This window comes from Sceloporus undulatus, chromosome 3 (assembly GCF_019175285.1).
Source record: "Sceloporus undulatus isolate JIND9_A2432 ecotype Alabama chromosome 3, SceUnd_v1.1, whole genome shotgun sequence".
NCBI classification, from domain to species: Eukaryota; Metazoa; Chordata; class Lepidosauria; order Squamata; family Phrynosomatidae; genus Sceloporus; species Sceloporus undulatus.
Window position 1 is genome coordinate 273,190,901 of NC_056524.1, and position 22,388 is coordinate 273,213,288.

General features: G+C 41.7%; 1 protein-coding gene across 1 annotated transcript in view; it reads left to right on the forward strand.

The window, feature by feature from the left end:
* LOC121926000 (cytochrome P450 2J2-like) overlaps positions 1-19,084 on the forward strand; it is a 30,594-nt gene extending 11,510 nt beyond the window's left edge. The window contains exons 5-9 of the mRNA XM_042458556.1: positions 4,018-4,191; positions 12,866-13,007; positions 14,551-14,738; positions 16,689-16,830; positions 18,885-19,084. Of these exons, the coding sequence (XP_042314490.1) occupies positions 4,018-4,191; positions 12,866-13,007; positions 14,551-14,738; positions 16,689-16,830; positions 18,885-19,084 (846 nt within the window). The remainder of the gene's footprint in view (positions 1-4,017; positions 4,192-12,865; positions 13,008-14,550; positions 14,739-16,688; positions 16,831-18,884) is intronic.
* Positions 19,085-22,388: the final 3,304 nt, after the last annotated feature.

Consider the following 22,388-nt stretch of genomic DNA (forward strand, 5'->3'; position numbering starts at 1 on the left):
GATCAAAATCATGGCTCTGGAGTCTGTTCTAGTGGGTCCACTGTAATCAGAACTGCAACACCTATAAAGACATTAAAATAACTGTGCATAGTAGCATCAGAAGAAAACAACTGACCCATGGAAAAGATTCTGAACCTTATGTGTGCCTATAATATCTCTAATTGTGTGAAATACAGAGAAGATCTTGAGCATCAGGAAAGTCCGTAAAGGAGAAGGCAACAACACCTAAGTTTTCCTGGTCATGACAGTATGTGAACATGAGAAGAGCCCTTCTAGATCCAACCAAAGGCTTATCAAGACCAATATTCTCTTCACCCTGTGGCCAAACCATTTCCCAAAGGAAGCACCCCAGCTGGACTTGAGCGCAACTGTACCTCCATCTTGCCCTCTCCAGCAACTGATAGAAAAAGGCATACTGCCTCTGATATTGAAGATGAAGAACAGCCGTCCTGACAAATAGCCATTGAGGGGTCCATTCCCCATAAATTTTGCTAGGTCCTTTATAAAACCATCCAGATTGGTAACCATATCTTGTGACAATGAGTTCCACAGTTGAACTATGTACCATGTGCAATAGTTCCTGTTATCTGTCACGACTCACCCACCACTTAGTTCCAGTAGATGGATTATCCCATTTCCTCCCCAGTATGCATAGTTTTGTACACCTCTACTACCACATCCCACTTTACTTGCCTTTTTTCTAAGCTGAAAAAAACAAACCCAAAGCATGACTTTTGCTGTTAAATCAGTTGTTCCACCCCTTTGAAGAATTGTGGATGGGTTTTTTGGTCCCCTGATCTTCTGTTGTTCTTCTCCTGAGCCAGTCGCACAGGTGCCAGAGTAGTACTGTATAGCGGTTTGAGCATTGAACTACAAATCTGAAGACCAGGGTTCGAATGCCAGCTCGGCCATATAAACCCACTGGGTGACCTTGGGCAAGTCATACTCTCAGTGTCAGAGGATGGCAATGACAAGCCCCCTCTGAAGAAACTTACCAAGAAATCCCACTGATAGGTTTGCCTTAGAGTCACCATAAGTCAGAAATGACTTGAAGGCACACAGCAATAACAAATTTAGGAAATTCAGGAATTGTACCTCTAAGGTCTTCATTGACTCAGTCAATGTGAGGGTAGTTAAAGTCAACTATTACTACAACATTGTCTCTTTTAGATGTCTCTCTGGATTCATTCTTCCGCTTGAGATCCTTCAGAGCATTTTGATCAGGGCGACCATAGCATGATCCTCTTATTAAGTTACTGTTTCTTACCCTAGTGGTTCTGTGGAAGCATCATCCCCTTCTATGGTTTCTAGGGGCATGTCTACATGGGCCAAATGAGCCACTTTCCCCCTGCCCTCTATGGTGCCATGTCTTCATGACACAAGGCCAAAGTCCCAATTGAACTGTGGACTGTCTTCACAATGTGAAGCCAGTTCCATGTCAGATCCAAGCCATCCCTCCCTTAAACACCACTAAAAGACTCACCTTTTGCTCTTGAGTTTTCAAGAAAAACCAGACCGCTCCGGAGTGACACGGGGCGGTTGTCCCACTGTGCCACCTGCTGCTGGTGCTGTTGGTGCAAATCACTCCTTCTGCAGTCACAATGAGGTGCCTAGCCATGTGCTGCTGGGTACCTCATTTTGAACCTCAGACTTGTGCCAGTGGCAGTGGCAGTGGGCAGCACAGTCAGACAGCTGCCCAGCATAGTTCCAAAGTGTGGGTAGCATTCAAGGCAGCTCCGGTGCCAGAATACTTTGGAAGCAGCCCAGAGTATTTTGTAGACCATGATATCCAGAGCAAAGGCACTTCCACTATGCTGTTCCTCATTATTCTTTGTATCCAGAGAAGCTGTACAGAAGGAGTGGCAAGATGCCAACTCTTTTTGCCCCGGATCAGGGCCGCAGCAACCACACGCCACTTCTTTTTGCACCCTATAAAGGCACCATATCTGCTGCCGTGCAGCATGATGATGCCCCTTTGGCGCTGCGTTATTTGGAGGCAGTGCGGGAGGGCCATCATCATGCCGTGCGCTGTGTGGACCGGTGTGCACCAAAGTGGCACCCTGGCAGCAGCGGTAGGGCTTTGAGCATGCAGACACTCAGCTCCTCATCCCACAAAGTGCTGGTCTGTACATGGCCAATGTTCCTCTGGTTCTTAACGTATACTATAAGTTGACCTCGTATAAATTGAAGGCTGGGGCCAAAATTATGGATTTTGGATAGGGTTAGGGTAAAATGTAGGGGCATATAACAAAGGATCTAAAGGATAAAGCAACGCAAAACAATGTCAAAGAAGTGACAAAATTTCCCCAGACATCTCTTTGTTTGACCTAAATTTCTAGACTTATACATGCGTATATACTGTTTTTTGATTGTTTTGTTGATTGGCTCTTCTTCAAACATTGTCTCTTTTATCCGTTGGGGCTGATTCAGCCCAAGCAGGTATTTCCCAATCCTGTCAGAGTTTCCCATTGTGTTCAATTTAAACATTGCTGTGCCAACCTCAGATAAGATCTGAACTGATTTGTTTCCAGGCCAGTTAAATGCCCTGGATTGTTTTCTAATCTATGATCCCATATAGCAGATGTTTCATTTATCTAACCTTCATTACTAATATAGACTATGAATGAGCAAAGCCACGTTTGGTTTCTCTCCAATAGCCTGCAGCTTATGTTCCAGCTCAAGTGTATAAAAACACTCTTACTCATTGTTGCTACCTGGCATTCAGTAACATGAGACTGGCAGTGACAGCCAGAAGAATATTCCCGGAGATTATTGCATGCACAGTGTCCCGTCATTTTCCCAACTTCAAAGATATACAACCTGGACTTATCCCATGGCTTTTCAAGGGCAGGATTTTCCCCTCCTTGAAAAACCGTGGATAAACCCAGGTTCCATATGGGCTGCATATGGGAGAATGCAATAAGACCCATCTCTGAAATTAAATGCACGAATATCCCATTGGGAAAATGACAGAATAAAGTGCGTGCGATAATCTCCCCAGACTTTGATACTTACATTTTCTTCCAGAGGAACTGGTTCTCAAACAATGCGACGGGACTCTCAGGGTGATAGTATACGAATTGCTCAAGCGGGGCCTGAGACTTGGAGGCCTGATTTGCCGAGTTATAAATGGATGATATGTATGCAGCTATAAAATCACAGTAGGATACTTAGATGTGATCTTAAACTTATAGTTAAAGTTTAAAATAGACCCTATATGGTCACACAATGCAAGATACATGCAAGGGTTTTTTGTGGGGTTTTTGTGAGGAAGTTATTGTAGATAATTGGCAAAGAAAGAGGAAAATGAAGACAATTTATAAGACTGTATTGTTTGTCAAAGATACTATACAAGCTAAGGCAGTAATGAGTCGACTAGTAGATAACTACAATACTTGTAGAAATCAGAAGACACAAATTATCGGCATTACAGTAGAAAAGCAAGTAAAGGGCTTTTTCGGAAGACAACACGATGGAAGGTATTTGTACAATTAACAAGACAATTTTTATTTATTCATTTATAAGGGGGAAATTGTAACCCAAATTTATGTTATAGTTTGAATTATGTGGGAGATATAACATGCATAAGAAAAAAAGAATGAGTAGATATGGATGCTATATGGATGTAATGCAAAAACACTCATTCTGAGCTGGTTGCTGTAAATTTGTAAAGAGACTGTTAATTAAAAAAGAGAGAAAGAGAGACTTGGAGGCCCTGATCCTAAAAAAATGTGGGGCAAAATTTACACATACGTTGAGTTAAATATTGAATTTACTTCAATAAGGCTGTTCTAATTTGAAAAATGTTATTTCCTTATACAGTGCTAAAATATAAATATACATGAATGTGGCAATGAAAATATGCACACTCAATGAATAAAATAAAATATAGATAAATAAATAATATGTGGGTAAAAAGTTGTTACTTCTGTGACAGACAATGACAGAAGAACAGATAGATGCTGCCACTGGTCTTAAACTTGACCATGGGGGAAACTGTTCCCTTCTTCTCTGTAGCTTTATGAGACCTTGCCATGGCTGATGAACTACGTCCCGGGACCTCATCACAAAATTTTCGATTTTGCCAAGAAAGAGATTTCTTTTACCATGGGAGAGATAGAGAAGCACAAGGAGGAGCGGGACTCTGAATCGCAGGATATTGTTGACTACTACCTGCTGCAGATGGAAAAAGTAAGTCTCCTCTTTTGTATGCAAATACTGTTCATCCTAGGAATCATTTTGATCTCTGTTAAGGTCAAACTAGGATTCCTGTGGGACTGTGGAGAGTACTTCTGGGCTTTGCATTGAGTCCATTCTCACACCACTTCTATCCCTATTAGAGTCAGACATTACATTGGATTAGGAGTCTTATAGGGGCCTAAATACCAGAAAAGGCACCAGACCCACACATGCAAAGATGAAGAATCACGGCAGTTTTCTCCCTGATGCAGAAGACTTTCACACAACATTCACAACATATTTGAAGATCCTGAAGTCTTCTGTGGGACCTTCCACATATTTGTTTAATCCCTCCCTGCATTTCTTCTAGAGAACTCAAACGTATTTCCTATCTTTCCATATTATCGTAGCACAAAAAGGCCTATTTTTTCTGCACAAAAAGATCTCCTGGAACACTATTAAAATACTAGGCGAAAACTGCACAAAAATCCCATTGCTCTCTTATTCTTCCCAAATGGTTTCCTGACTGTCAAGAGACCCATTCTTCAACTGGGAACCGTATACCAGAGAATAATCCCAGACCAAAATTTCAGGGCAGAAAAAAACCCATCTGGTATGAAGCTTGATAATACATCCAGTAATGAATTTATTATTTCTAGGAACATGGTCTAAGGTTGCAGCTACACTGCAGAATTAATGCAGTTTGACACCGCTTTCACTGCCAAGGGTTAATTAATTCTATAGAGCCCTGGGACTAGACGTTTTATGAAAGGCTTAGCCTTCCCTGCCAAAGAGCTCTGGTGCCGCAACAAACTACAGATCCCAGGATTCCATCTCACTGAGCTACGGCAGGTAAAGTGGGGCCAAACTGCATTAACTCTGCAGTGCAAATACAGATTAAGTTTATTCTCATAGGAATAATAATTTTAACAATTTTCTTTCCCCTGTGAGAAAAGCTTTAAACACCATGCAGTTTTCAAAGCCCATTTACAATTTTGGGGATTATTGTACTGCCTTCATCCCACGCTAGATGAGGGATGTAAGCTTAAAAGGGTGAAATTTATCGCACACCACCATGTCCAGGCAGTAGGCATCCCGTCTCCCGATCCAGGATTTTCCTGTTCTTTAAAAGGTGCAGGAGAAGCCTGGGTCAGGTACAGGATGCCTACTCCCCAGGCACAGGGATGTGTGATAAAATACACCTATTTAAGTTTACTATCCACATCTAGTGTGGGAGGAAAGGTGATGCAATACTCCTATGTTGTTGTTTGCTGCCTCAAGTCCACCTTGACTCATGGCAACCCTGTGTATGAAACACCTCCAAGTCCACCTGTCCTCCATTGCTCTGCTTTGATCCTACAGATCCAGGCCCATGGCCTCCTTATTTGAGCCTATCCATCTGGTGCACGGTCTTCCTCTCTTCCTACCGCCTCCCACCTTTCCTAGCATTATTGTCTTTTCCAGTGATTCATGGCTTCTCAAGATATAGCCAAACTTTGACAGCCCCAGTTTAACCACCTTGGCTTCCAGGGAGAGCTTGGGCTCGATCTGTTCAAAGACCCATTTGTGTTATGTTTTGGTTTTTTTGGCCATCTATGGTATCCTCAACACTCTTCTCTAGCACCACATCCACATCGCAAAAGAGTTGATTTCATTCCTGTCTGCTTTCTTATTGTCTTGTGACCATATGTGGCGATGGGGAATACAATGGCCTATGCAATTCTAACTTTCATGCTCAGTTGTATAGCTTTACTCTTTAGGGTCTTATCTGGTTCTTTCATGACTGCCCTTCCCATGCCTAGTTTTCTTCTGGTTTCTTGACTGCAGCCCCCATTCTGGTCAATGTTTGATCCAAGGTACAAGAAATCTCTTACTATTTCAATTTCCTCATTTCTAGGTTGAATTTACCCAGATCCCCCATGGTCAATATATATGTTTTCTTTAAGTTCAGCAGCAAGCTTGCCTTTATGCTTTCTCCCTTGACCTTCCTTACTAGTTATCCATGATGTTTTCAGCTAGTATAATGCTGTCATCTGCATATCTTAGTTTGTCAATGTTTCTTCCTCATATCTTTATGCCTCCTTCTTCTGAGTCTAAACCTGCTCTTCATATATGATATTTTCTGCATGCAAGTTGAACAAATAGAGTGAGAAAATGCAGCCTCGCCTGACTCCTTTGCCAATTGGAAACCATTCTGTTTCTCCATCTTCTGTTCTTACAGTGGTCTTTTGGCCTGAATACAGATTCCTCACCAGGGCTATCAAATGTATTGGCACTCCATGTCTTTAAGAGTCTTTCATAGCTTTTCCTGATAATGAATTCAAAGACTTTGCTATAGTCTTTATATCAAAAGTGAGGAGCCTGTTGCTTGGCTCTGCTTTTGAAAAAAGGGTAGAGTGTTTTTCTCAAAAGGATGGTACTTTGCAGAGCCATTTTAAAATTGTGTTAGTGCTACAATTAGATTAAGGAAACCCTACTCAGAAGTAAGCACTGTTCAGTTTAATAGGCTGGATATAGGACTGATGGAAGACTGGAAGAGACAATGACTCTGGAAAAGGAAACCATATCCTATTGCATATCCTTGCTCCACAAACACAAACACTCTTTAACCTTCCTTTTAACTGCTGGCAAAATACTGTTTTAAAAACAAAGCAAAACCCTGCCATCTATTAAAGGAGGAGAAGACAGGGAAGAGAAGGGACTTTATCCCATGGGAGGAATTTCTCTTAATTTCGAATGAAAAGAAAGTGGGGCCAGAACGCATTCACGTGAATTCGCTAGTTCAGTGAATTTACGTGAATTCGGATTGCGTTCAAACTGACTTCCCATTGCCCGAAAATAGCTTGCCATTGCCCGAAATTGCGTGTGATCACCTCTCATGCAATAATGGGAAACCCCAGGATTGCGTTCGGATTGCTATTGAATTATGCTTCCAATTTCTCTTGTCTGATAAACTCCAAGGTTAAGAAGAAGTGAAATGATAGCCATTTTAGATATTTGAAAGGATGTCATATGGAAGAAGGAGTAAGATTGTTGTCTAACACTCCAGAGACTAGGAGCAAGAACTTGCTGGTGGTAAGAGCTGTCACACCGTAAAATACACTGCCTTGGCATGTGATAGAGTCTCCTTTTTTAAAGTTTTTAAACAGAGGCTGGATGGCCATTTGTTGGGAGAGCTCTGACGGTGTGTTCCTCCATGGCAGAAAGGGTTGCACTGGGAGGCCCTTGAGGTCTCTTCCAGCTCAATGAGTCTATGCAGCAGCCTTCAGGAATGCTCAGAATGTCTACCTGTGTATAAAATATATAGCTGGATAGTGAAGAAAGCAGATGGGAGGAAAATTAATTCACTGGAGATGTGGGGCTGGAGAAGAGTGCTGAGGATCCCATGGACACCTCAAAAGACAAACAAATGGGTCCTTGAACAGATCAAACCAGAACTCTCCTTAGAAGCCAAGATGATGAAATGGAGGCTGTTGTACTTTGGCCACATTGTAAGAAGGCATGGATCACTTGAAAAGACAGTAATGCTAAGAAAGGTGGAGGTTTGTAGAAAGGGAGGAGGACCGCATGCCAGATGGATCGACTCAATTCAGGTCATGGATCTGAATCTGCAAGGATCTGTTCCTACATAGCATGGGGTTGGAATGGATGGCCCTTGTGGTCTCTTCCAATTCTATGATTCTATGTCATAATCAAAGCAATGGAGCAATGGAGCATAACCAAAGCAAAGGCTTGGAGATGCCTCATCCACAGGGTAACCATGAGTAAGGACCAGCTCGAAGACAGTGAACAGGAACACCAACATATACATACACAGGCCGTGACACAGGCCAGGCAGGAAGCAGAAATTTGCATGGCTTCTGTGCTGATAAAGGCACTTCGAAGGGCTGGAACCTGTTGTTCTGGCTGTTTATGATGACCAGGGAATGGGGTAGCCAGATATCAGGCCTTGGCTGTGGGCCGCCAGTTTTCAGGGGTCATTTTTAGGTGGGAAATGAGGGTTCATATCCACCAGTGTTTATGGGCTCCGATCCAGGAAAGAGACAAAGGTTGTGTGCAGATCTCCCGTTCATTTAATAGAACAGGTTTTACTGATTGTTGATTGCAACATGCAAGGCTTAATTGATTGCTACAGCAACATTCAAAGAGTCTATATAATGAGTTAATTAGGTTGCTTCTTCCTTCTGAATTGTAGTGCCAGAACTCATCTTCCACTCTGCTCTGGTTCCACCTTCTGGCTAGAAGCAAAATGGCAGGATTAAATGTCCCTAAAACTGGGCAGCAGCAGTAGTGGTGGGTGTCACCAAATAAAAAGAACATTAGTGACACTGTAGCTAACGCTTGTTAGTACTGCGCACAGGGCTGTGAAGGTGGCCCTCCTTGCATGACTCCCTCACCTGGTAAACCCTATGGTGAGTCCTTCCGAGTGAGACACAGGCTGGATCAGAGCACTAGCAGAGAATTAGGAAAACATAAAGATGGTGAGACAAGTAGTGACACACTCAGAAAGGCAAATGCAATCAGAAGCAATGTTGCACATAAAATAAAGACTTGGGATGAGAGAAGCATGAGCCAAGGGAAGCTAGACATAATAAAAATGGATATGGAACGCATAAACATATGCATAAACACCCCCAATAATGGGGGTGAGAGAATTAAAATGGACAGCAATGGCTTTCCATCAGACAACAGCACAGTCTTCTACTCAGGGAATGAAAAGACAGGAAGAAACGGAGTGGCTTTCATGCTAAGAAAAGATACGGTGAAAGCAGTCATAGAATACAATGCAAAATCAGTCTGAATCATCTCAATAAGACTAAATGGAAAACCAATGAATATCATCATAATTCAAGTATATGCATCAACCACAGATGCAGAAAAAGAAGAAATCAATACATTCTACAAAGGAGTACAGGAAGACATTGACAACACACCGGCTCAAGATGTCAAGCTGATTATTGGAGATTTGGATGCCAAAGTTGGAAGCAAAGAGGATTCAAAAACAGCAGGCAGATTTGGATTAAGCATAAGAAATGAAGCAGGTGAGCCTCTGATAGACTTTTGTGAAGCCAACAACCTATTCATTGCTAATACATTTTTCATCAAACCAGAAAGAAGGTTATACACATAGATATCACCAGATGGCCAACACAAAAACCAAATAGGTTATATATTTGGAAGAGAAGAGTTAATATTTAGGTGGAATTCATTGTATCTCCACTAGAAGTATCTCCACCAAATTCATCGACAATGTAAGGAACAGATTTGCACCACGAAGCATAATTGACAGAGAACCGGAAGAGCTTTGGTCTGAAGCCAAGGGCGTAATAAAAGAAGAATGCAGACAGACACTTTCAAAGGGCAAAAAGGAGGAGAAGAAACCATGGATGACAGATAAAACAGTACAAGCAATAAAGGAAAGAAGAGAAGCAAAACAAAAAGGAGACAGGAACAAGCTAAGAACCATGAATGCAACAGTACAATGGCTAGTGCGTAAAGATAAGGAAAACTGCTATAATGAGCAGTGCAGAGAAACAGAAGACAACAACAAAAAGAGGAGAATGAGAGACCTATTCCACAAGATCAGAGAGATCAAAGGAAAGTTCAAACCAAGGACTGGGAGGCTCTATGACAATAAAAATAACACAATTCAAGACCAGGAAGGAACACAAAGAGGTTGGATGCAATACACAGAAGAATGATACAAAAGAGATGACAAAATGAAGGACATGTGGAACGAAGAGCCATATGAAGATGAACCCAAATTCTAAAAATTGGGGTGGAAGCTGCAATAAGAGAACTGGTGAAAAACAAGTCACCAGGAGCAGGTGATATTCCAGTTGAACTGCTGCAATCCACATTGATAGAGTCAACTATAGTGCTAACTAACATATGTCAACAGATATGGAAAATAAAACGATGGCCGGCAGATTGGAAGCAATCAATATACATCCCCATCCACAAAAGGAGACACCAAAGATTGCAGCAACTACATAGGACCATAGCATTAATCTCCCCGCAAGCAAAATTATGCTAAGAATTCTGCAACATAGACTCCAACCATCCATGGAGAGAGACACTCAGAGGTCCAAGCAGGGTTCAGGGGACACGGCCATATGGACTGAGAAACCCACAAAAAAACTACAATGTGAAGACACAACAACAACAGCAATGCCTTTTCTATAGTCACCAGTAGGTGGCAGTAATATAGCAGTTCAGCCCTGCTTCACCCAAAAACTCCAGTGGAAGAAGGAGTCAGGGAATGTTTCAGCCTTGGCAGAAGCACATCTTGTGAGACATAATAAGCCACAGACTCTCAGAGAGATCTAAAAGGTTTTCTTAACACACAAGAATAAAAAGACATGTATTTATTTATTTATTCACTGCATACCCCACCTTTTTCATAGAATCCTAGAGGTGGAAGAGACCCCAAGAAGGGCCACCCAGCCCAACCTCCTTCTGCCATGCAGGAACTCTCCATCAAAGCATCCCCATTGACAGATGGCCATCCAGCCTCTGCTTGAAGACCTCCAAGGAAGGAGACTCCACTATTCTTCGAGGAAGGAGTTTGTTCCACTATGCTCTGGCTCCTGTTCTCTGGAGCAGCAGAAAACAAGCTTGCTCCCACCATGGCTTACATACTGTAAGGAGGCTTACAGTAATGCACATATCCATGGAATCAGCTTCTCCCATAAAATCCACCCCAAATATTCAGGTCCTCTGGGCGACATTTACTTCAGTCAGTCAAAACAAGACTGACTTGGGTTGCCTAGAAGACGTTTTTCCCGCAGATTGTGGGAAAAGTGAGTTTAAAACAGCTGTAAATGTTAGTTTCTGCTGGCAAGCCTCTCCAGACTATGTTTAAACGATAAATTTTAAAGGATGGGTGGATTGTTTTTATTATACATTTGTTTTTATATGCTCTTTTAGCTGATGTTATGCGCTGAGGCTCTTGTTCCCTGCCTTGATCCATAAAGAGAGATGGCTAAGCAATGATGATGATGATGATGATGATGATGATGATGATGATGATAATAATGTCCAAACTTATTTCCAATAATATCCAATAATAATAACAATATCCCCCTCCTTGTTGCCCTTTTACCAGCAAGTAAAGATGTTGTTATTCAGGCAGGCTTTTCAGAATCACAACCAGGGGCTTTTCTATGGGATATGTGCTTCAGAATATGCTTTTTTAAAACTCTTGTATATTTTTAATCTTAATTTTTATATTGTTTTAGCTAGGATATTTTAACTGGTTTTTTAAAAAATATATTTTCAAAGTGTTTAAAGCCTTGGGTCCATTTTGGAAGAAAGGCGGCATAAAAATGAAATTAAATTTCCCCCCAGTTTGGGAGTCAAGACAGTTTACAGCAGATTAAACAGAAACTCAAAGTCTGAAAAAAACACAATATACACAAGTTTTAAGATGGGCTTTGGAGCTTATCCCACGGGAGGAATGTCTCTTAATTTTGAATGAAAAGAAAGTGGGGCCAGAACGCATTCACGTGAATTCACTGGTGCAGAGAATTTACGTGAATTCGAATTGTGTTCAAACTGACTCCCCATTGGCCGAAAATAGCTTGCCATTGCCCGAAATTGTGTGTGATCACCTCTCACGCAATAACGTGAAACCCCATGATTGCGTTTGGATTGCCATTGGATTATACTTCCAATTTCCCTTGTCTGATAAACTCCTTAGTGGTTAAGAGGCCAATTCTGACAATTGGAAGATAGGAAGGTAGCAGCTCAAGTGCCATATGATGGGTGAGCTCTTGCCACTAGCCCCAGCTTCTGTCAAACTATCAGTTTGAAAGCGTGCAAATGCAAGTAGGTAGATAGGTACCACTTCTCAGTGGGATGGTAACCGCGTTTGGTGCAGTCATGCTGGCTCTTTGGCTTAGAAACAGAGATGAGCACTACCCCTTACAGTCAGTTACAACTTCACACACACACACACACACACACACACACACATGGAAGGGATCACAAGAGCATCTATTTCAACCCCAGGGCATGCAGGAATGCACAATTAAAACACCCTGAAAGATGCCCATCCATCCACGATTTAAAGACCTCTAAAGATGGAGAGCCCACCACCCTCCAAAACAACCCATTCCACTGCTGAACAGCAATAAGAGATTTAAAAGATCTTCCTAATATTTAGGTGGAATTCATTGGTTCACGTTCTTGTCTCTGGAGCAGCAGAAAACAAGCTTGCTCCATTTTCATAATGACGTCCCTTCAAATTTTTAAAGATGGCTATTGTGACATCTCTGAGTCTTCTCTTCTCCAAAGTAAACATAGCCAGTTCTCCATGTCACCATCATAAGATTTGGTTCCCAGACCTTTGATCCTCTTCTTCAACCTTCTGGGCTAGTAATGTCTTTCCACCTGGATATGTTGAAAAAGTGTCTCAGACAGGGATGTGCTGTGTAATTACAACATCATAATTGTGCATGATTTTGGGGTATTCAAACAATCCTCTCTTTCCATGCTCCTCTTTAATGCCAATTCTGCATTCTTTCTCCATGCACAAACATCTGCAAGGAAATCACTGCACACTCTGCTATGAAACAAAAGATCCGATGCCATGCTAGCAAAGCTCTATAAACTTTGTGTGGTTTTGATGTGTGACCTGTACATCATTTTAAACAATATTTCACCTTTCTACTCTCAACCACAGAACAAGAGTGATCCCAGATCTACCTATAACCGAGACAACTTGGCTCATTTTATTCTTGACTTATTTATCGCGGGGACAGAGACCAGTGCCACTAGCCTGCATTGGGCACTACTCCTCATGATGGCTTATCCAGATATCCAAGGTGAGAGAAAATGAGTAAGGAGCACAACATTGTGGGTTTTGTTTTGTTTTGTTTACAAATTGGGTTACAATACTACCATTTTTTCATAATGGGTGGAATAGACATATCTGTTAATATTTAACAAGTGACTTTGTTCTCCTGTGTTTGCGTTGAATCAGGATCATGCAGCCTAGCCAATACAACGGCCAAAATCCTTGATCGTACATTCATAGAGTAAATCTTTGCAGGTGGAATTATGTGTTTGTACTAGACAACGCTTGTGTTGAATGGCAATGTTGAATAGAGTAATTCCTAACTAAATGCACAACTTAACCCAGTGGAGACTAGGTCTAGCATCACATAAATCACACCATACAGAACCATTAGTAATATTTTTTCTACCAATATTCCTTTTTGCTGCAACATGGTTTCAGGAATTTCTGCAAGTTATACACTCAAATCTTTTTCTTTTAATGAGCAAAATCAATCTAGCAATGCCCACTATTGCAGTATGGAGTATTCTACAAATCTATTTTTATATATGACACTTGGCAGCCTTGATTCCCTCAAAGGAAGCAACTATGCTTATAGGTTCCTTCAGGTTTGAGTATAAATATTTTAAAATTGCTAGCAGATCTATTTCAGGCACACACACACACACACACGCACACACACACCCTAATGGAGAATGCATGCGAGCCAAGTGAGAATACTAGATATCTTTAGGCCCCATTCCCACTTGCATTTAAACTGGTTTGCGATTCGCCTTCCCTCCGTTTCAGTGAATCGATTCCCAAAGGTCCATTGTTCCCACTATGAAAGCAGACCTGTTCATTATCCCGTTATAATCACTTCTTTTTTGGCACAACTGCTGTCCCCACTTGTTCGCGCCACTTCAAAATGCATGTCAATCATCTGTGCGTCATTGGTGACGTTAGCGGCAGCCTGGTTTGGGAACTATATATATTTTTAAAAATGATAGAAGATTTGATTCATTGGTTTTGCAACTACTTGCCTCACTGAGCTGCCATCAGTCCGATTGCCTGGCTTGGCACCCGGGTAATTGCAAGTAGTTGCAAAATCAATGAATCAAATCTTCTATCAATTTTTTAAAAACTCATGTGCTCATAGGTCACATCACAAAGGCAGCGCTGAGAGGGAGAATGGTGGATATACCAAAAACTGAGGAGGGATGGTAAACACCCCTCTGCCATTAGTCCCTCCACTCCAGATTGATGCAGTTCAGATCTGTCATTCCCACTTGTTAAATACACTTTGGAATTGGTTTTTTCCGAAAGAACTGCCAAAGAATTAGTGTCAGGAAAGAGGTGTTTTTCAGTCACTTAATCGTGATTGAAACCGATCACAGTAGGATTGGAACCAGTTTCAAATGGGAACGACAGTCATATAAGCCGATCAGCAATTTGCTTTAAATCATAGTGGGAACATGACCTTACTTGACTGAGTCCATATGAATTGGGTCTATGTTTGAATGACAGACTAATGTTCACAAGAGAAAAGCTATGTCCAAAGTAAAGCTTCTTCCCTCACTGTGTTTCCTCAGATAAAGTTTACAAGGAGATGGAAGAGGTTTTGGGTTCTTCTGAATCAATCTGCTGTCAGGATCAGAAGAAACTGCCCTACACAAATGCTGTGATTCATGAGGTCCTTCGTGCCAAATACGTCTTTTTCTTTGGGCTCCCCAGAGAATGCGTGAAGGATGTGAAGCTGCGCGGTTTTCACATCCCAAAGGTAGGAAGTAGTCAGACACATAGCTTCTACTATTAACAGGATACTAAACTTCAGCCATGTCAGATTCAGAAGTGGGGAACCTTTATAGATGGAGAATATAGATATAGACACACACACACACACACTGAATAGATATTAGTAATTCCAACTAGATAATTTGGAAACCTATATCAACAGCAGCATTGTATTGCTGTAGGAAGCAATTGCCTTTAAATATGCCTGACACCTAAACAGGATCAACCAATTAGACTTATATCATGTATTGATATGTAAAATGTATTGATATGTGGAATATATATATATATATATATATATATATATTTCCTTCATATATTCCAAAAAGGGTTTCCAATATTCTTCTTTGTTAACATCTTCTTTTCACCTAAAACATTCTGTTAATTTTGGTCAGTCCTATGTTTAGACAGGACAATTCATGATATTTTCTTCATTTGTACTGTTCTTGTTGTGTTTCAACTTATGGAGACCCTAAGGGCAGCTACCCGATCCTGGAGTTTTCTTGGCAGGTTTCTTCAGAGGAGGGTTGCCATTGCCATCCTCTGAGGCTGAGAGAGTGTGGCTTCTCAATGCGTTTCATGGCTGAGCTGGGACTTGAACCCTGGTCTCCAGAGTCATAGTCCAGCACTCAAGCCATGGCACCATGCTGGCTCTCACACTGAATATATACACTGAATAGTACAATAGCTGAAAGTGAGATAATAGTTTGTTGTTATGTGCCTTCAAGGCATCTGTGATTTATGGGGACCCTACCCTAAGTTTTCTTGGCAACATTTATTTGGAGAAGGCGTGCCATTGCCTTCTCATAAGGCTGAGAGAGTAGACACTTCATGCAAACGTATCCTTTCCAGCATGTTGACAAGACATGGCACCATGGCAAGGAGCCAACACCTTATAAATAAGAAATCAGAGGGGAAATGTATTCATATATGGTGGTCATGTAATAAAGCTAAGGAACACTGGGAAAAGATACATGAAACAATTCAAAACATTCTTTGCATTAAAATACCTCTTGACCCAAAAATATTCTTATTAAACATAACTCTCAACATAAAAAATATAAAATCTCATAAAATCTTACTATATATGATTACATGCGCAAGAATTTTGTACACACAATACTGGAAAGAAGCAAATATACCATTAGTAGAAGAATGGATAATTAAAATGTACGAAGCTAGAAATATGGATGTACTGGCAACTTTACTACAAGGGAAATCCAAAGAAAAATCAGAAAAAGAATGGAATTGTTTAAAGATATATGAAGAAAAGGTAAAAATAATAAGTTGATAAATTTATTTGTATAGGAATGATTAGAATACAGCCACGTGAACAGGATAAATATAAGTTAAATAATAGGAATGACAGTTGATCTACAAAATGCTGGATTAACCAACTGTATAGGAAGAGAAAAATAGGAAATACTGATATCAAGAATCATGTAAATATGTAGATAGTTTATGTGTGTTAGTTAGTTGTTGACACAATGTATGTTTGTTTGATATTTGTTTTATGTTGTACTGTTCGGTGTTTGTTTCTCCCTTTTCTCTTTCCTACTTTTTTCTGTATTAAAATATTCTAAATAAAATAAAATAAAATAAATAAATAAATAAGAAACGCTGAGCAATTTAGCGCCTGGCATCTGAAAGTCAGGTGGCTATAAATCTCACCGTAGCTGGTCTTGCAACAGTTCACTTTCCTGGCTTTTGTCAGCTTCTTGTTCATGGCTTATATGGTCTTTCAGATAGTATCCATTCAAAGCAATCCCATGAACCTCTGCATTCAAATGTATATGCATGCATGCATATAAATACATGTTAATGTAGATAGTAGACTATACCTGCATTGAGATCTTTCCTTGGGCAGCACAGAGCAAACTGAAAGTGTGCCTATTTGGATCCATTCTGAATCAACGGGTTTTGCCCTCTCTTTCAGGGAACTTTTATTATTCCGGATCTACATTCTGTCCTTCATGATCCTGAGCGATGGGAGACCCCTGAAGAATTCAACCCACATCACTTTTTAGACAAGGAGGGAAATTTTAAAAGTAGAGAAGAATTTCTGCCATTTGGAATAGGTAAGAGTAGAATTAATTCATAATTACTCTTGTATTGTTCAGAGGAATGTGTGGGTCAAAGTAGATCCAGTGATAAGAGGACCATGACTGGATTTCTTGAATTTCATGACCAAATATATGAAGTTTGGATGCAGCTGATGGCGGAATTTCTTCTTGCTCCTTCCTAACATTAGCATCTCTGAAAGAGGGATTCAGTTTGAGAAAATGGTACAGAAAAGGAAGGGTCAAAGTGTCACTGTTGTTTTTTGGGGTTTGGGGGCTCTGTGGCCATGTTCTAGAAGAGTTTATTCCTGATGTTTCACCAGAATCTGTGCCTGGCACCTTCAGAGAATCAGCATAGCCTGAAAAACCCACAAAAAACTATGGATGCTGGCCGTGAAAGCCTTCAACTTCACACTGTCACTGTTGTATCACCAAGGTGCAAATCTGAATTGGGTCATTCAGTGGTCTTACTAATGTTTTAACTTTAAAAAAAAACCCCAACTATAGCAACTATGGAAGTTACTTTGTCTCATCTGTTTGTGCTTGAAGATGGTTTCACATTTCAATTTCCAAAGGACACAGGAATATTTCTATGACAGTATTTGCACATAACTAAAGTTTGAATTGTCCAAGCCATGGGATTCCCCATCACCTGGACAATGAACAAAGCTGACAGGAAGAAAACCAACTCATTAGAGATGTGGGGCTGGAGAAGAGTTCTGAGGATACCATGAATGGGCAAAAAGACAAACAAATGGGTTCTTGAACGAATCAAGCCAGAACTCTCCCTGGAAGATGATCAGGTTGATTATTCAAGATGATCAAATTGTGGCTGTTGTGCTTTGGCTACATCATGAGAAGGTGCGACTCACTGGAAAAAACAACAATGCTAGGAAAGGTTGAGGGGATCAGAAAGAGAGGAAGACCAAAGGCCAGATGGGTGGACTCTATTAAGAAAGCCACGAGTAGGCATCTACAAGACTTAGCAGAACAGTGGGAGATAAGGGGCTGGGACTGGGATGTCTCATCCACAAGGTCTCCATGAGTCGGGGACAACTAAAGGGCAGTTAACAGCAAGAATAAATTTTCACCTCTGAGTATTTCTTGCCTAAGAAAATCTTATTCAATTCATGGAGTCACAAATGTGGAAGGCTAAGGAACCGCATTAGCCCCACAAAGATCTTGTAGGGCCATATCCCCCAATGATGGAAGTTAAGGGGGCTTCCATCATTCCTGTCCAGCATCCTCTATTACAGTCTATGCTACATAGCGTTATGTATATTTAACTATGTAGCAGAGGTGCCAAGAAATATTGTTAATGAATTTCAAAGAAGCATAACAGGAGCCTTGCAAAGAGTGTCCCAATGCTCATAGGGCCCATCAATGTGCATTGTGACTCCCTAGCTGATATCTTGATATGCAGTGCAACCAATGTGATTTGGGACTGCTGTCCATTGATCATTTTGCCAGCTTCCCTTCTTTCTTTCGAAAGGGAGCATGTAATGATTTCAGAGAACTACTGCACTGGATGAAGCCAGCCCTGGTCCTGCCACTGCAGAGAGGTCAGGGAAGCTTTCGGGCCAGAATACTCTCGGATTATCCTGGCCTATTAAAATACCATCTCAATTTGCAGCGACTGAGATAGGCTGAGGATGAAGGGGAAAAGTGGGAGGAGGCGAGAGAAACCAGGACATTTTAGAAGCAAGTGAAAGAGTGAGACAAGAGAAGATTAATCAGGACTGTCTCTGCCAAATTAGGACAGTGGGAGCTGGTTATGCCACAAATTGGGGGATAAGGTTGATGCTTGGCAGCAAGCAAGTGGCATCACTATGCCAGCCAAAGTCTGGTGCCAACTCATAGGGTTGGCAAATAAATGCTAGTGGGCAGATATGAAAAAGCGGAGTGGAAAAGAACTTCCTTAGTTCCAAACTGTAAAGCCCTTCTGGGAGTGGATCTGCTTTTTCCAAGTACAATATATATTGTCATTGTTCTCATGATCCATTGGAAAAAGCCATTCACCTCAGGACCAAAGAATAGGTTCTTACTTTTGCCTTTTGTGTATTTCCTTGCAGGCGCTCGGGTTTGTCTGGGGGAACAGATGGCCAAGAAGGAGCTTTTCCTTTTCTTCACCCACCTGTTGAGGACGTTCAAATTTCAGCTTCCAGAAGGAGTGAAGGAACTTAATAAAGAGCCTCTATTAGGTTTCATGTTACACCCGCATCCTTATAGAGTCTGTGCTGTTCCCCGCTGTAGTTCTTCAGAAACAAATTAAAACAATTTACAGTGCCTTACTAATTACTGGATGCGCCTTTCCTTTTTGTCTGGTTCTGCCTTGCATTGTGGAGTTGCTGAGATTCTCGCTGGACTTGTCAAAGGCCTTATTGAAATCAAGATATACTATATTCACAGCATTCCCTTCATCTACCAAGTTGGTAATTTTATCAAAGAAAGAGATCAGGTTTGTCTGGCATGACTTCTTTCTCTGAAACCCATGTTGACTCTTTGTGATTATGGCATTGCCTTCTCAATGTTCACAGACTCTCTGTTTAATGATCTGCTCCAGAATCTTTCCTAGTACTGATGTCAGACTAACTGGACGATAATTGTTGGGATCCTCTTTCCCCCCTTTTTGAAGATGGGGACAACATTTGCCCTCCTCCAGTCTGCTGGGACTTCTCCTGTTCTCCAGGAGTTCCCAAAGATTATTGCCAATGGCTCCGATATTAAATTTGCCAGTTCTTTTAATACTTTTAATATATATGGATTGCATGCAAACTGACTGCAGACATGCACCTTAGCATAACAATTCAATCAGGACAGCGCATTGATGCTCAGTGGGAGGGCCGTTGCATCCATGAGCCATGGGAGAAGAGGGAGAGGGGCCTTCTGGGAATGTGTGGACAGTGCTGCCAGTATCAGACCGTTGTGGGTGCTGGTTGTGCCGACAGCTCATCCTTCCAATGGATCTGGAAGCCCCCCAGTAAGCCAGTTTCCCCATCAGTTTGGACAGAGCTGGAATTATTCCCATAGTTTTATCTAAGCTTTATTGCAGAAGTTTCCGTTTTACAGACACACTACTCCCTATATAACAACGGAATAAAAGCTGTGAGGCAAAAACCAGGACATGTCTGAGGATAGTTAAAACCCTTAGCCTTATTTTTCTAAACTCAGCGTTCTGGCCAGTATGACAAAGCTTTCCAAAATGCCAACAGGGTACTGAGGAAAACTGGATGATTCAATAGGCTGTGCCACCATTGAGGACAATGGGACTTGAGCATCCACAGATTTTGGTATCTGCGGGGGGGGGGGGGGGGCTTAATGGATTTGCTGCAGATACCGAGGGCCGACTTGGATCGATTGCTATGGGTAGTCCCTGGAGCTGCTGAAAACAAGCTTGCTTCACCCTCGATATGACATCTCTTCAAATATCTAGACAGAACAGCCTGAATGTGGTCATATTTACTTCTAGTGAGAGCTTAGGTGTGATTTTCTCAGATAGCCATAAATTATTTTCCTTTTCTTTTTGTTTGCTTTTTGTAGCCCATGGCATACACAGACCTCTCCTCTAACACCACTTTGTAAATGTGTTGATTTGCTTCTTGACAGCTTTTTTCACTGTCCAACATTCACAACAACACAGGCTTTCCCTTGCTAATGGAAACCATTCTGCTTCTCCATATTGAGCCCTGGCAGTGGCCTCAGAGAACAGGTTATGCCATTGCGTAGTGTCAATACGCAGTGTGGATCTTTTTCCCCCATTTCATTTGGGCATTTGTCCGTTTGTTCTGATATGAATCCTGACCTCATTCCTGGCTCCACTTCCACTTGTTTTGCAAGGTTATTTGGCCAAGACTTGGCACAATGGGAGACCTTTGCAATTACAACTTACATCATCTGGGAGAGATAATAATTCAGTGAGATGACAAATGGCTGTCTTCTTACATTGTTTGGGAGACGCAACTTTGATTCTCTGTAACACTCTCTTGCCCTCTCCCTCCGGGAAGCAGGAGCACTTAAAAAACTTTGAAAACATTGCACTCCCCCCAAGAATCCTTTGAGTTATGTTCTTTTGGGAATCATTTGCAGAGACAGATGTCCTGTTTGCAGGGGCCAAAGAGGCTCGTTGCTCCTCTATTCACCCTTCTGGCATCATTCTGCTCTGAGTAAACACAGGTTCAATTGCTTATCAAGATGATATCCTCAAAGGAGACATATGAAGGTTAACAGAGATAACGAAAGGGTTCTGACCAATTTTCCTGCAACATGTAAGACATTTGTTGAATTATGGGATACAAACTCATGAGTGTCCTAATTGTGGTATAATACACCATGTGAAAGCTAACCAGCATTTGAAAAGATTTAGAATAAGTGTGGCCATCAATACGTCAAATTATAAAACGTAGCATCCTAAAGACTTGATGAAGTATGACTAGGGGGTTGTATAAAATAAAATAAAATGAAACAAAGTGGCTTCTAGCCACTTGGAAAGAGGGGTATTTAGATGATGCATGAGGCCAAACTGGGTGGAAAGCAAAATGAAGCCATGCTCCAGGCCTAAAAACTGGAGCAGGAAGAAGCTGGGATTCTCAAAAGTGCATCATCATCACACTGACATGAACAGCCCAGCATCAGTGTGCCAATACAGGAAGACCGAATCGGCATGTTCAGGTGGTCTGGAGCATATGCCTTGCATCTTGCACTTTCCTTGCCAGATGTTCCAGGGCCCAAGCATTCATATAATTTTCAATTTCATCTTTCATTTTCTGCCTGAGATGTATGGGACAAAGACACTCAGGACCTTATCAAACGGGGTTTTCCCCGCTCAGAACCAGGATGAGTGCGAACTGAGCAATGTGGATTCACGTCATAACATTAATGTATTTTCACACCTGGTTGCTTTCAATGGGAGCTCCTTGCGTGGTCCTTCCGCGGAGCTTCCGAACTGAATCCTTACTGGCACCTCATTTTGGAGAGTTTGTTAAAAAGTGGATTGACAGGATTCGCATTCAAGCTCGATTTGAATTCACTGCTAAATTGGGCTGGTGTGGCATTCCAATCTGCTGGTGCTCTGGAATACCATCGCAAGACCCCCGGGTTGCAAATCTCCAACGATGCCCTGCTGGAATTTTGGCCCATTTCCTTCTGGTGGCCCTTTCCGCTTTCAGGGCAACCATTGGAGCTCTCTCTCTCCTTCCCTCTCTTTCCCCGCTGCACCTTCTGCAGAGGAGCCTGGCCAGCGAGCGCTCTCCCCCCCCACACACACACACAAACACACACACACAGCTTCTTTGTTGGTGGTGGTAGTGACGTGTGCATGTGTGTGTGTCAACTGTAGGGCTTGAAAAAGGGGGGGGTTTGAAAAAGGTAGAAAATCAATTATGGATATTTGATCATGATTGAGGAAAACCAGAGCCAAAAATGGTCTTTCTCCTAGTCCTTTTCGTGGGCCTTCACATCTCTAGTCTGCACTCAAGTCATTTCCGGACTTATGACAACCCTAGTGTGGTGATCCTGTGCTGGGCTCTTGACCCCCAAGGGATCCCTTATTTCTCTTCTGGAGTCTCCTAGGTCTTCAT